The 15,955-nt window shown below is 42.3% G+C and overlaps 1 protein-coding gene across 5 annotated transcripts in view; it reads left to right on the top strand.

Moving 5' to 3' along the window:
* Positions 1–15,955, top strand: part of FAM13A (family with sequence similarity 13 member A) — a 133,567-nt gene that overhangs the window by 46,635 nt on the left and 70,977 nt on the right. For all 5 annotated transcript variants that reach the window (XM_087738114.1, XM_087738113.1, XM_087738112.1 and 2 more), the window contains exon 6: positions 10,953–11,125. In XM_087738114.1, the coding sequence (XP_087594240.1) occupies positions 10,953–11,125 (173 nt within the window). The remainder of the gene's footprint in view (positions 1–10,952; positions 11,126–15,955) is intronic.

Here is a 15,955-nt window from a genome sequence, read left to right as displayed (position 1 = left end):
GGTAGGTACCACTACAGTCATGTTCATTGATGCCTTAAATTTAGTGCAGGGATTTGAACTATGTAGCCAAAGTATGCAGATTCTGGGATGCCCCATTTCTGTAGACTTGTTTAAAGATGAGGGTAGCTGGAACTGATTCCTCTATACATCTCCTTTTCATCTTGCTGGTACAAAGAACAGTGAGTAGCAAGCTCAAATACATCCACTGAGACATCATAATTTAAACAGCTCTGATAAACCACAGGTACAGTCTTCTAGAGTGGTGGTATCATGTGGCTTTAGACCAGAATCATCCATATTGTACTGATTTCTTTTTCTTCAGACTTTTCTATCGGCAGCATTTCTAAAGTTTCAAGAAATTTGTTTTGTAGAGAAGTAACTGGGGAAAACTGTTACCATCTCAATGAATCTCAGTCTATATTCAGAATCCTGTCTATTAACTTCAATAAGTAAAATAAGTGTCTACTGCTCTTCATTTGGATTAGCTCTGTAGATCTGGTGGTGTTATAGACAGTGAGTTTATTGTGATTTGGATATCTGCAACACCATTAGTAATTAACTTGCTGTTACAACATTAATTTAAAACTTCACTGAAGACGGACAAAATTCGGTACAGCAGTTACAAACAGGAAAATGGTCCTAAGTCTGACACAAGTAATTCCTGTACGATTTGAAGTCCATGGGCTTTGACCAGTCTATAACAGGGTCATGACTTTAACTTTGAGAAAGTTTACTGAAACAAAATTATGGGATTCACAGCCCATGTGAACTAACTATGGAGCCAGAAATGCAATATCTGTATAGCTGTGCTTGAATTTCGTAGGCTTTCTGAGAGCATTTGCTAGCTCCCTACATCTGGAATCATGCAGTGTTAACAAATTTTTTTTAAGTGTGTGTTTACTTTTAAGCATTTAAGCAGTTCTGCTGTTTGCAGTGGCTTCTGTCAAATACGGAGGCTGTGGTGACGTGGTTTAAAGGAAGATAATACTCAGCTCTTTGAATCCAAAGGGTCTTGTCCTCATTAAGACACAGGAGTTTGCGTAAAACATCAGAACTTGGTTGAACTTTAAAGCTTCATACACTTTAGGATTGCATCAAGTTTATAACTTTGATATCTGAGTAGGGCGGAGTACAGAGGAGGTGTTTTAGTGATCTAATGCCTAAAAATACAAGTAGAGTAAGAGAAATCCAAATTTGGCAGTGGCAGCTGCACAGATTGTAAGGATGACTGCATTTATCGTGACTTTATGATTTCAGTGTGGCAGTTAATCAAGGAAGGATTTGGGACTTGGTTCTGAGTATGGAAGAGAGCTGGTAACTGAATTTTGCAAGTATGTGTTATTGCTTATGTTATCTGTGCTGACTCTCTGCTAAACCTGGTAAGAATTATAGAGCTATTGATCGTTGTCTCCCAGTATCAGTAATTTAGGATTATGAGGCATTTTTTCTTTGAGAAGAACTTGTCAGCTGTAATATGCCTATGTGGTTTTAAAATCAATATTGTAGGTGGTAGGTGAATTGACAAATCGAGGTGTTTTTTAATTACGTTTTTACATTTTATTGCTTTCTGAGCTGAATCTATGCTTCGGCAAGTATTTGAGCACAAGCCCATTTTTAGCACTTACAGCAGTCTTACTCAAGACGACTGTTCTCTTGCTTTAAGTTCAGTCCAGGCTTTAGGACTTAGAATCATAGAATGGTCTGAGTTGGAAGGGACCTTTAAAGGTCACCTAGTCCAACTGCCCTGCAATGAGCAGGGACATCTTCAACTAGATCAGGTTGCTCAGAGCTCCGTCCACCCTGACCTTGAATGTTTCAAGGGATGGGACATCTACCACCTCTCTGGGCAACCTGTTCCAGTGTTTTACCACCCTCATTGTAAAAAATTTCTTCCTTATATCCAGTCTGAATCTACCCTCTTTTAGTTTAAAACCATTACTCCTTGTCCTATCACAGCAGGCCCTACTAAAAAGTCTGTCCTCATCTTTCTTATAAACCCCCTTTAAATACTGAAAGGCCACACTAAGGTCTCCCCGGAGCCTTTTCTTCTCCAAGCTAAACAACCCCAACTCTCTCAGCGTTTCCTTGCAGGAGAGGATTTCCATCCCTCTGATCATTTTTGTGGCCCTCCTCTGGACCTGCTCCAACAGGTCCATGTCCTTCCTGTGCTGAGGGCTCCAGAGCTGGATGCAGTTCTCCAGGTGAGGTCTCACCACAGCAGAGTAGAGAGGTGGAATCACCTCCCTCGACCTCCTGGCCATGCTTCTTTTGATGCAGCCCAGGATACGGTTGGCTTTCTGGGCTGCAAGCGCACATGGCTGGCTTGTGTCCAGCTTTTCATCCACCGGTACCCCCAAGTCCTTCTCCACAGGACTGCTCTCAATCCCTTCATCCCCCAGCCTGTATCGATACCAGGGTTTGCCCTGACCCAGGTGCAGGACCTTGCACTTGGCCTTGTTGAACCTCATGAGGTTCACGTGAGCTCAATTCTCAAGGTTGTCCATGTCCCTCTGGATGGCATCCCATCCCTCAGGCATGTGAACTGCACCACTCAGCTTGGTGTCATCTGCAGACTTGCTGAGGGTGCACTCGATCCCACTGTCTATGACATTGCCAAAGACATTAAACAGTACTGGTCCCAATATGGACCCCTGAGGGACACCACGTGTCACCAATCTCCATCCAGACGTGGAGCCATTGACAACTACCCTCTGGATGTGACCATCCAGCCAATTCCTTATCCACCAAACAGTCCTTCCATCAAATCCATATCTCTCCAATTTATAGAGAAGGATGTTGTGGGGGACTGTATCAAAGGCCTTACAGAAGTCCAGATAGATGACATCCATAGCTCTTCCCTTGCCTTAAGCTCTACTGTTATGGAAAGAAATGCCAGCATAGTTTAGGTATATTTAGATAATGTTGTTCCACAGCCTCTCTGACACCTTTGTCCCTACTAGTGTAGTACACATAGCATTCAAACTGCGACTTTGGCACTTGCTTCCTCACACACAGAAATTCTGTGCCATGGCCAGTGATGTAATGAATTGGGCCCTCCTTTGGAGTATGGGAATAGAAAGTGATAGAATAATATAAGAAGTGTGAGAGGAATGTAACTGAAAAATCTCACTGCAGAATTATCCCTGCCTTTGAAAGCCCTTTGGACCTGGAAGATATATGGTCCTCACAGCTGCAGGAGACTCATGCCGTCTAGATTCATTCCAGAAGTCCCTGACTGCAATAAGATGGTGTTGAAGCTGGTGTTGTGTGAGAGCTGGCTGCTCTATGAAGCTTTGGAGAACAACACAGCATAAATACTTGGTCTGTTCACTGAATCACTTCCAGGGCTTTGCTATCTCAGCAGGGGTTTCCACCTGATTCTCTGGGAAAACTTGGAATGACCTAAACCCTCCAGCAAAAGTCTGCATCTCCAAGCAAGGCCTGATATAATTCACTGTCATTGTCATTACCATTAAGTAACCTTGGTAGAGAGCTGTGTATGTGTGATTAGAAATCCCATTGAAATAGTTGGTGTTTTAAATGGAGTGAATGTAATATATTTGTTTCAAGAGGTATCAGTGGCCAAATACCAAGCCTGGGTAACTCCAGCAGGTGGCTCATTCCCTGGTTATTTGACTGCACGGAACTGGTTGAATCTGGTTGGTTAGCTGTCAGGCAAGAGGTACATCTGGCTAATGGTCTCCCTTTCTCAGTTGTTCATGAAGCAGAGGTAACGCTGATGAGTGGATAGATTGACATGTAAGGTTTGTGCCGATAGCTAGCCAAATTGTGACTAGGGTGAGAAAGAAAACAACACTCTAAATTTCCCTGCATTGCTCAGCCATGCCTAGTTTTTTTCAAAGAAACATGCCTTTTTCTATTCTGTAGAATATTTGTATTGATGTACACAACTTGTAGGCGGACAAAATACGAAGCCCTTCAAAAGGTAATACGGACCTCTTAGTTTTGGTGGACAAATCTGAGTACCATTTGTTTATTAAAGAAGTTTTTGAGTGAGGTTTCTCTCTTGTCTGGAAGAATACTATGTTCATGCAGTATTAAATGAAAGAATGTGCTGTATATGTTTTAAATACCTCCTGTTTTTTTGATGATAACCTTATGGAAACATCTTTATCATCCTTTCAATTATGATGTTTAAATATAAACACACAGCTAGCTTCTTCCAAAAGTTCTGCATTTAGACTTCATAATTACTTACTCAGATGGGTACGAATTGCCCTAATTATTTACATGTTTATGCATAGCTTGGGATATTGGAAGTTTTTCTTTTTCCTCCGTGAGAAGATGAGTGAGGTACTCAAAACAGCAGGATGACCTATGCTAAGGATCTGTATCTTTACTCCATGTAGATGCATATGCACAGAACACTTCAGACTCATCTTGGTGTGGAGCAGTCCCTGTTCTTCAAGAACAGAGAAAGATTAGAGTCACCGTGCCACATCAGATCTTTAGAATATGTGGCATATTTATCTTTGATCTTTGAACCCAGGAACTTCTGACACCTCACAGGAAGATGAAACATCTCTGTGATGCACCCAGTCAGTTACGATGAATCTTGGCAGTGGTATGTGTGGGATGATGCCACCCTGACTGGTCAGCTTGTGCCTCTAGGGGAAAGGTTTTCTTGCACTTTCTTCAACACTCATCATGATGTATGTTTATCCTAGTCATAAAACTGACTAGTCTCTGTTAAAACTGCAAACACAGTTCCTTGCATCTGAACTTTCTGAGACAGCAAAACTTGAAAGCCAAATGCAGGATGTGTGGTGTAATAATTCCTTGTAGTTGTCTGCTCTTTGGTGTTTTGATTATCCTTTATTAGGATGGTCCCTTTGATCATCACTAGCATCTGATACTATTTTACTTGTATTTAGCTGAGAATGAAGATGTATTTTAAATTACAGAGTAGCAGACTTCAGCATAGCCCATGCTTTCAGCGGCCACAGCCTTTAACTATATTGTAACAGCCCACAACATAGCTGGTTCAGGCTGAATCTGATCTTTGTCAAATGCAGTTTGAGGTTAAGCTTCACCAGATAAAAAACTTTCAGGAGACAAATATCAAATGATTTGCTCTTCAACCGAAACATCCCTGTTCATCGGGGTTGTCCTTGGATTTATTGGTGTCGTCTTCCAAAGTGAAGCTTTTTATGTATTTACAAAGATTTATAGATTTCTCTTTGGCAGACCATATCGATCAGATTTCACCTGGGACAAAATGCTCCTTTGACACATTCCACACCACATTAGGCATCTCAGTATGCAGCAATTCATATGTTCAGTTCATTTTCTGGATAGATGGGAATATCAAAGAGGAAATTACAAAATCAGAGTGGTTGAGGTTGAAGGTGAACCTCTGAGGGTCATGTTGTCCAATGCCCCTGCTCAAGCAAGATCACCTAGAGCCAATTGCATACGACCATGTCCAGATGGCTTTTGCATACCTCCATGGATGGAGACTCCAGAACCTCCCTGGGCAGCCTGTGCCAGTGCTCAGTCACCTTCACAGTGGAAGTGTTTCCTGATATTCAGAGGGAACCTCCTGTGTTTCAATTTGTGCTCATTGCCACCTGTCCTGTCACTGGGCACCACTGAGAAGAGCCTGGGTCCATCTTCTTTACACCCTCCCTTCAGGTATTTGTACACTTCGATAAGATCCCTCCTGAGCCTTCTCTTCTCGATGTTGAACAATCCCAGCTCTCTCAGCCTTCCCTGAGAGGAGAGATGCGCCATTCATCGTCTTCATGGCCCTTCGTTGGAGTCTCTCCAGTATGTTCATGTCTCTCTTGTACAACAGTGGGGAGCCCAGAACTGGTCCCAGCACTCCAGGTGTGGGCTCATCGGTGCTGGGTAGAAGGGAAGGGTCACCTCCCTTGACCTGCTGGCAACACTCCTCCTAATGCAGCACAGGACACCGTTGGCCTTCTGTGCAGCAAGGGCACATTGCTGGCTCATGGTCAACTTGTTGTCCACCAGGACTCCCAGGTCCTTCTCTACCAAGTTGCTTTCCAGCTGGGTAGCCCCTAGCATGTACTGGTTATTCTTCCTGAGGTGCAGGAGTTTGCATTTCCCCTTGTTGAACTGGATGAGGTTGTTGTCAGCCCATTTCTCCAGCCTGTTGAGGTCCCTCTGGATGGCAGCGTGACCCTCATGTCAGTCACTCCTCCCAGTTTTGTGTCATTCACAAACTTGCTGATGGTACACTCTGCCCCATCATCCAGATCATTAAGGCTAGTTATTTGCCTCCAACTAGACTTCGTAACAGTGATGAAACAGATAAGCAATGAAGTCAGGTTAACATTTGCTTGTTGATTGTTGTTAAATCTAAAGGAGAAAAAAAAATCCCTAAAAGCAGCATAAACCAAACGTGAAGGGCTGTGAGCTAAAACACAAAGCATGATACTGTTTCCAAAAGTCTTCCTGAGAGAAGGAAAACAGCTGCTGTACAAGATGGTATTTTAATGAATAGGCAGTGGCTTTCTTTTCTGTTTGTTAATATTTTTAAGAACATTATGAACTGGAAACAACTGCCTTGTAGTTAAGGGTAGTCCTTACCTGGGGAATGGGAGGATTCTTCTACTCACAACCTTTTATAAACCTCACTTGAATCTTTCTTTGTCATTCAGTGGATTACCTGCTCTGGGGGCAAAATGCAAATGAAGGTGTGCTGCACAGGTAACTACAAACCTCCTACAATACTTGGTACAGAGTGTAACAAGATACAGCCTGTAGAAATGTGTTACAACATGCTACAAGTTTCCATAGGGGCTTTTTTTTGTTTCCTTTTAAACTAATGCTTGACCTTCTTACAGATTTCTTTTGTGCCTTTGTAATAGCCCTCCCGAGGGTTTCACTTGCTATCCTTCACGTCCCCCAGAGGGTAAGATTGCACCTTAGGCTGCTCACAAAAAGGGGTGTGTTGGAGAAAATTGGAATATCCTTTATAAAGTGGTGGTGGGTTTTTTTTTTTCCCTTCTCTTTTCCATCATTTAACAACTGAATGCGCTTGTCCTCCCAGTATCACCTTGATAATGAATGACCTATAGCATTGCTGTTTCATAAGGTATTGTTCTCTCAAACTTCATTGCATGAAACATATGCTCATGCATGAACAAAGAAATCTGCCTACATATTTTCTCTTGAGAGCTCCACCACCCAAAAAACATTTAAGATGCCTCTGTCCATAGTTCTTTAATCTGCTTTGTAAGGAATTCAAATTACAGAAGGCTTTGTCTACCCACGGGCACATCTTCATCTCAGTGGCACCGCAGTGAAGTGCTGGTGTTACGGTAGTTGTGCAGGTGGCTTTTTCACAGGGTCACCAAAAACTGTAGAATGAGATAGTGAACATTGTTCCTTCCTATTGTTAATAAGGATTAAGGACACATTACTTAAATGAAAAAGTTTATTTAACTTTTAATACATATGAGTTCAAGGATTACCTTTTTCTTACATGTATTTTTATACTGATGCAACTGAAAGCAGTTTTGCACAGAAAGAAGATAGATGTAAGTTTAATTCAGATATAAGTTGCCATTACTTGTAGACTATATTGCTAAAGAAATAACTACAATGCTACGATACGGTTTTCCAAAGCTATCAAAATACTAGCTTATAGATCATCTGGAACAGAGGGTGGAGAACACTGGTTGCTTCCACTTCTTAATGATTTTAAGTGCCCTAAAAGTGCATTGGTAATCCTAAATTTGAATCTGATCTTTCAAACAGAGTTTCCCTGCAGAGCTTGTATGTGATTGGCATGCCTTTTGTTGGAAGTGCCTGCATCCAAGTGATCTTTTACTGCCAGAAAACAAGAAGAATTGAAGACTGTACCAAAACTTTTTTTTTTCCTTTTATAGCACCAGAATAATAACTAGGTTTTTTTATTGAATTCTCCAGTATGAGGAGCTTCTGTAAATCAGTGTAAAGTTCATGAACAGTTTGCATAGAGGGAATCTGATACACGCTGTTCAGCAGATGTTGCCTGTTTCCTAGTGCTTCTTGTTGGGTAAGGCAGATTCTACAAATGCAGTACCTGGCAGCAAAATTATTTAGCTTCGTTAACTGCATTCTTAAAATCAAGATGCATGTGGTATGGCAGGGGTGGAAAGGCTGGCTTCCTGCTGTTTTCCAGGCTTCGGTCGTTGCTGGCATATGTGGTACATCATAGGAGTTGCCTGTTTTGCTTACACCTATGTGCGCTTCTGTAAAGTACTAATAGGACAGTGTAGGAACTGTTTTAGTTCAGAGGTTTGTGCATGTGTATAGGCGCCATTTCTCGTTACTGTGATGGAGAGCTTTTCTGGTGTGCGTGGCATCAGCTCTAGCAGGTGGTGGTGAAGTAGCACCAAAAGGCCACAGTGAGAGATGTCCCTGTGCAGGCATGACAGACAATGGTCAGCCTCCAGCTGCAGAAGAGCTAAATGACTGACTGCAAGTTTTCAGCGGGGAAGAAAGGCTTAACAGCCATTCCAGCAGAATTCAGTGAGTTGGTACCTCCAGATCCCAGGCCCTGCTGCCTCCCTTTGTGATTCCCTCCTGTAATGCTGCCGATGTGTAGCTCCCTGCCTCCCCTTCTCCCCTGCTCCAGACACGGTCTTCCCCTTTTAAATCACAGCACTGCTGCCATTTTGTAGCATCTGAGAGCCACGGCCTGGTGTCCACATGCTGTGTGCCCAGTTCCCGTGGTGTCAACAGTCAGTGACTGCTGCAGGCAGAGAGGTAACGGAGTATTGCTGGATGCCAGTGGTGGTCCAAAGGTGAGATCTTGACTCCAGGCAAAATGCCTATTGATGTCGACGAAGGTAGGATCTCGCCGAGAGCGTGCAGTCCAGAGGCTGAAACTGGGAAGCTCTCTCAACGTATCTCTCTGGTTTCCCTTTGCCTCTGGTAGGCATATTATTTTTCAGTTTATTCTCTTCAGAGCTCAGTAAGAACCATGAAACTCTTCAACACACACAAAGCATTAGAAAACAACTGTGAGCAAAATAAAGCATTACGAAACAAGGTAAAACCAAGAATTTTACAAAAAATCTTAGGGTAAGCCAGGTATGACAAGGGTTCAGGAGTGATCCAGAAAGTCTGACTTACTGTCCAGCAGATTTGTAGAAACTATAGCAGGCAGCAGAATTAATAAACAGATGGGTAATTAGAGTCATTAGGAGGCACCAGCATTACTTCTTCAGAGAAAAAATTGTTACAGAGGAGCCAGTGAACATGTGGATAGGTGTAGTCAATGAATTTTCAAAAGGTTTAGATAAGATTATCAGAGGTTTTTAAAGAAGCAAAGATGTCTTGCAATTAGAAGGAAAGACTTTTTATGGATTAATAATTAGAAAGCAATAAAAATATATGGTTGGTTTATCAGTGGAGAGACGTTTCCTGTGAAGTCCCTCAAGGATCTTTGTTGGAATCTGTGCTATTCAACTGCTTCAATAATGACCCAGAAAGAGCCTGAATGTGCTGATAATAGAAAATTATTCAAGGTAGGAAAAACTAAAAGCTGGCTCTTAATTTACTCTGTACTGGGTAAAAAAATGATTAGTTGAATTTCTGTCACTATATGCTAACTAATGTCCACACAAACCCACAAATTATATAAATGTGTATACTGATGAGCTCCAAATTAGCTATTGTTTTCAGAAAAAGATCTTGATACTGCAGAAATGTCACAAAGCTGTCAGCTCAGTAAGCAATCATGAAAGCAAATAAAAAGTTGGGATTTGGTAAGAAGCCACCACTAAATCTGCCTACATACATAATGCTGCCTGCAGTTCTGGCTGCATTTCAAAAAGGACTTAGTAGAAGGTGAAAAGGTGTAGAGAAAAGCAGAAAAAAAAGATCAAACGCATCAGAATGACTTCTGTAAAATGAGAGACCATATAAACTGGGATTTTTCTGTCTGATTAGAGACTACTACTGGAGCGGTATAAAGTCAAGAATGGTATGGGGAAGGTAGGTAAGGAAAAATTATTTGCAAATTCTCATAATTCAAAAGCAAGGGAAATACTATCTGTCACCATATCTAAAATAGAAGTACTTTTTTTCTCGATTTTAATCAATGTGTAACAATGTTGTGAAACTCCCAGCCATAGGATCTTGCAAAGGCTAAAGACAGAAGTGAACACAAGAGAAAACAACATAATCACAAAGGTTAGGTTCAATGTTTGCTGTTAAACACAGTGATCCAGGTGCAACCTCCAAGTCAAAAAAAAAAAACCCTAAACCACAGACTGCCAAAAGCTGGGGCAGTGCATGAGGGACAGACCTTCGGACTTGCTCTCCTTCTCCCCTAAGCATCCTTTACCTACCTGTCTGATGCAGCACTGTCTCTTCTTATGTTCTTTATGCTTCTGCTGCAGGGTCAGAGCAAGAGCCTTGGCCTTCCTGTAGATGGGCTCAGTGATACTTGGAAACTTTTTCTTGGATTTAGGGAGCCCAGCTTCCAACTCTGTGTCCTGGCTGCTTCGGCAGAGAATGCCAATCCAGAACGTTCACAGCCTGAGAAATTTCCTTCCAGGGCACCTATTGACATCAATTGCCATTAAAAAGGATGGGAGGGGGGTTGAGAAGAGGTGGATAACTGCTTTTACCATCTGTTTCTCTAGTTGCGTCAAGAAGCAAATTCAATGGGAATTTTTTTAGTCTGTCTTCTGTGACACAGAAAATAGCTTTCTGTTTATTTTAGTTACCTTCCTTTTTTTTAATTTCACTCTTGCCCCTGTTCTTTCAATAGACACAACTTTATTTTTCTTTAAATAGTCTTTATCAAGCAGAATGATTGAGTTATATGCATTTTTTATTATTATTTGTCATATCCTTTGCTGTTTGTACATGAGTACGGAATGTCTTTCTGTTACAGATTATCTGAAAAGGCTGCTCGGCCCTCTCTTCCTTTCACATTTCATTTTTCTCTCTCTTTGCTTCTGTAGATGACAAAGTCCACAATGGAAGGATCCAGCCAAACGTGCCTAGTGCCACAACCAGGCCTGTCAGATGGAATACCTCAGGTCAGCCTCCGATTAACAGATGGTGGTTCGTGTTGGAAGGAGATAGATTTAACAGATGAAATTTCCTTCATTAACAGTGATGCATTTTTCTCCAGGTTAGTGCTCCTTTTTTGTCTTTGTGTGTGTGTGTTTGTTTGTTCTGTACCTGCACCTCCCACTCTGAGCATTTTGAACACTTTTTTTCCATTGATGCTTACAAAGTCAGTATGCTGGGATGTAAGGCAAATTAATGTGTGTATCCCTGTTGAAGCCATGCATTCCAACAGGTTCCTTACAAAGCCAGCTGTGTGCTTTAGTTTGTCTTTCCAATATAAATTTTCAAGCATATGAAGGTGGCCTGCTTGGTGAAGGAGTGCAGATGGACAGGGCTAATCTAAGATCAGGCACTAGAAATGACACCGAGCACAAGATGGAAACGAAATGTGAGGTGTCTCCTCTGAGTAATTAAGCATATTTGATCTACCCAGTTTAAGTCTTAACAGATGGCTGACTTTATTCCCACTCCTAATCCAGAAAGGAAGGGGCTTTTGAGGGGTTTTATCTTTCTGGCAGGAATGATCATAGTACTAGTGTTGTTCAGACAAGACAGAGATAAAAAGAGTATCTAGAGAGTATCTATCTATCTGAATTTATCTGTAAGAGTCTATCTGTCTAGAGCATCTCTAAGAGTATCTATCGAAAAGTTTTTCTTGAGTTTTGATTACTGGCACTTTGTCAATGAGGTGAAGAGGTAATGGGCAATTTGGTTTCTTATAAAGTCCTTCCCTGAACGTCAGACTGAACCAGTATCTTTTTGCTGTTCTCAGGATATGGAATTGAGTCTGTCATTCCCTTTCTTCTTGTGTCTAGTGCAGCGCATGAAGGATTCAGGTTACTGTGGGAAATTGCTGTATGCTACTGAAATATGGGGTTGGCCTAATGTGGGAAATAGTGCTATTTACATGTCACGAAACACGACACCGCAGTGTCTCTGCATACCAATGCAGAACACAAAGCAGAGGCAGTGCTGCCAGACACGTAACTGAGTGACTTCACTGTGTAAGCAGGAGACAAGTGCTATTCTCAGCACTAGCACAGACAGACAGACAGCACTCAGCGTACAATATGAGTTAGCAAATTATGCACTAACACCAGATTTTGATTCATAATAATGGTGGGACGAGTTAGGAAATTATGCACTAACACCAGATTTTGAATCATAATGATGGTAGTAAGGCGTAGATGTCAAATCTGGTTTCTAGCCCTTACAGGCACACATGCTGTGCCCTTACAGGCACCTTCTAGCTGTGTGGTTCACTGTCCCCAAGCCTGCCCCCAAAACTCCTGCAGCTAGAAGACATCAGTTTCGTTTACACATCTTCATTAATCCAGCTCCTTTTGAGATGAGTTAGGAAACTATTACCAAAGCAGGTCAGCTGGCAAAACTGAGAAAGCAATACAGTTCTACCAGCTAGACAGGGCCAAGCAGGTGGGGCTGGATCAGAAGTTACGGCCTCTTGTATTGATATGCTGGAGCTTGGCAGAGCGTGTGCCCCTGCCCGTACGCCACTACATGTTGTGAGACGTGAAGAGAAATCAAGTGCTCAAGAGTTGAAACAAAGGACTGCCGAGTCTTGTGTCTGGGAAGGTATGTGTGACTGACATACTTCATGAGGTGCCCCAAGAAATGGTGATTCTTTTAGGACAACGTTTCCCAAAAGACGTAATCATTTGCTGTTGGAATTCATACTTCCCCATCAGTGTGTAATTCCTTAGAAGAGTATCATTGAAGTACAGGACAGTTGGGCCAATACTGGCACAGGACATTAAGCACCAAATGAGATGTGTTTGTAATTAGGCAGAAGCCTAATCTCCATGCTCAGGCCTTGGGGTGAAAGATGTCTGCATCTCTAATTTTATCTGGGAAATTAATAAACTGTAGAAATTAATTTTCTCATAATCCTGTTTTGTTCAAGAATGCCCTAGTTTTCTGTCCTGTATCACACTTCTGTGCATATTTACCTAATTGGGTTGAGTATCTGCACTGCTGTTACCTTCCAGTACTTTTCTGTCAGTGATCTACTGCTGCTGCTGAAGCAGGTAGTGCTTGCTCTTTTCTATCCAGCTCCAGGATGGCAGAGGAGACCCTGGGCCACCCCTAAGAGGAAGAGGGAGAGAGGTCTCTAGCAGACGTAACACACTTGGGGGACAGCTGTCTATGCAACAGTCAGAAACCTCGGTTCCCTGGCATTAATGTAGTGCTCTGATATATCAGGAGTGGTTTTAAACATGCTTTTGGCAGCCTTGTGTCACTCCTGTGTAATCTAAGCTCACAGTGAGCTCACTATTATCTCAGTGCCAGACTACATTAGGAGTTTTCACCTTTTTTAGCAGAAGGACTCTGGCATCTGACCTAGATTATAAAGTGCTTTGCAAACACGCTGCTATTCTTGTTGGGGAGTTTTGTGTCACAAAGTACTAACAGTTCTTAAATAAATGTTATCATTAATTATATGTAATTATCAGATATGTTTTAGTGAAATGACTGTATCTGCTCAGCTATCACATGATCTTTGTTAGAGAAGAATAAAGGTGGTTCTTGGCAATGATAATCATTTGCTGTTTCATGACAACACCTGTGGTTTGTTTCCTTTCCATGCTCAGATATCAGGATATGGGTGAATTAGAAGAGGACGAAGGGCTACACAGAGCGATAGGTGCAGAACTCCACCTCTAGCAGTCTCACAAGTGTAATAGTGAGGAAATAACCACACACACTAAGCCTGTAAGGCCTCCACCAGCAAGGACTGTAATCTTTAATAAATTTTCAATCAGTTTCATTTGACACTAGAGCAGAGGTCTTCAGGGAGAAAATGAGAGAATTCTGGTTGATTAGTAATTTTTGATACTATTTAAAATACCTCTCAGTATGTGTCTTCAAGCAGTTGACCTTAAAATGAAGACCTGCATATTAAGTAGCAGCTACAGTTGTGACTATGTCTTCTAGAATGGCTTACCAGTTTTTTAAATATTGAAAGACATGTTATGTCTCCTTACAGGTATGATATTCTTCATTGCAGGAATTTTTTGAAGGTGCTGCTGTCATTTGAAATACGTGAAATATCAGTTGCAGTCAAAACATATTGCAGAGCACAAAATCTGTATCACCTTCTGTTCACAACTGTTATCTTAAGAAAATGGTATTTGTAAAGTTGATATGTTCTTTTTTCTGACCAAAGTAGGCGGATTAACTATATGTACCCATAATCCCCACTAGCACATAATGTATGTGTTCTCTTGAAAATTGCCTCATTATTACAGCTGTGTGCCAAGGGCAAACAGCTAATTATGCAGTAGCAGAAAAACATATCTGTAATGCAGTCTTCAAGTAAATCCCAGAGCAGTGGAGAAAGAAAGGAAGGGGCAGGAGAGAAGACTGGTCCTCTGAAAGAAGAATGAAAGTCTGCAGGCAATAGGCAGCCTGTTACATATTTCTGTGAGGCTTATCTCATTTTTCCAAGAGCTCCTGTGCAGAGCTTCAGAGCCGGGCAGCCAAACTTCCGCACCCTGGGAACCACACACATACTTTATCTTGACCTGGTTGAGAGCCACAAGACCCACACTGCAGGCCTCAGGAGCCAAGGGAGGCAGCAGCTTTGGGACTAAGGTGTAGGCAGGGGCTCCCTGGGGCCTTACCAGTGAGAGGGGGCTAGGGTGGGCTTGCAGCCCTGTGAAACTCCGAGTCCCTGTTTGGGTCCTTCTTTCTTTCTACTATGTAGAAGGAAAATGTCTGCTCAAAGCTCTGATTCAGAAGGGGCATACATAACTGCAGTAGGAGCTGGAGTGATTTTGGATGTGCCTAGAGGTGCTAAAACTTAAGTGCTTCAAATAACAGATTCGAATGGATTTTACTTCAGGGATAGGATATATTAAGATTTAAGTGGATACAAAGTTAGGAGGGCCTCCTGCAAGCAATGCTCGTAGCCTTTCGTACTAAACTTCATATGCAAGCAAAGAAAAAGGATAGCCTTCAGGCAGGAGGGAAGACGCTTCCTGCAGCCAAAATGTGAGGCAGGGGGTTGTTGACGGTGAGCAGAAATGTATTTCCAATGCTGGCTCAGAGGTGCGTGCTGTCTGCTGACTTTTGTTGTCACCATCCTGGATCTTTTGCCCAGGAGAGGGTGCTGAAATAGGCTTTGCTGTTGTATGTGGCTGTTCTAGCACTTGCTGGAGCTGCATCTCTTTGCAGTCCTGGTACTGTTTTGAAGGAGGACCCCTCAGTGGGAGGACACCCTGCTGCTTGCAGTGCTGTTAGGTTCTGTGCGTGTTCCTTAGGTGGAAATACCAATCCAAGGAGTGCAATGGGGTACCCTCCCTTGCTAGTAGTGGTCAGGTGCTGGGGAATGGGTGCGTGTACGGCAGCCAAACTTTGTGAAAAACGTTGTGCAGTTCCAGAGAGCTAAAGCTTAGAGCAACCACAGCAGTTGTTCAGTAAGTAAGCTGCCTTCTCCAGTACTTTCTAAACATGTCTATGTGTGCCAAAGATCATAAAGTTCTGTTTGTGGCTGCAGTCACAGCTGCAGTGAGATTTGCCAGCACAGATACCCCGTGCTGGCTTTCTAACATGTGCACGTTCTCAAAGAGAAGGTTTGTTTATACCAACCTTTTGTTCGCAAAGATCCTTATATCTGGCCCATGTCCTGCAAATAAAGGAATCACATGCTGTAGCAGCCTCCCTAAAATAAGGGGTGGGTTAATGTACCCTGCTGCACCCTCTTCTTAATGACACTGCGTGTTCTCGCTGTTAATTGTTGAGGTATGAAAACCCATGTATTTGTACACTGAGAAGTTTGTGCTTACTATAAACACTTTCCCTATTTGTTGGCTTTCCTCTTAGCAGCTGCGGTTTAAAACCAAGGCAAGCCAAAACTTACCATTATTCTCTG

Source organism: Nipponia nippon, unplaced genomic scaffold (assembly GCF_047370975.1).
Source record: "Nipponia nippon isolate SJK-2023a ecotype South Korea unplaced genomic scaffold, ASM4737097v1 scaffold_6, whole genome shotgun sequence".
NCBI classification, from domain to species: Eukaryota; Metazoa; Chordata; class Aves; order Pelecaniformes; family Threskiornithidae; genus Nipponia; species Nipponia nippon.
Note: the sequence above shows the minus strand (reverse complement) of the source record. Positions and strands in the feature narration are given on the sequence as shown.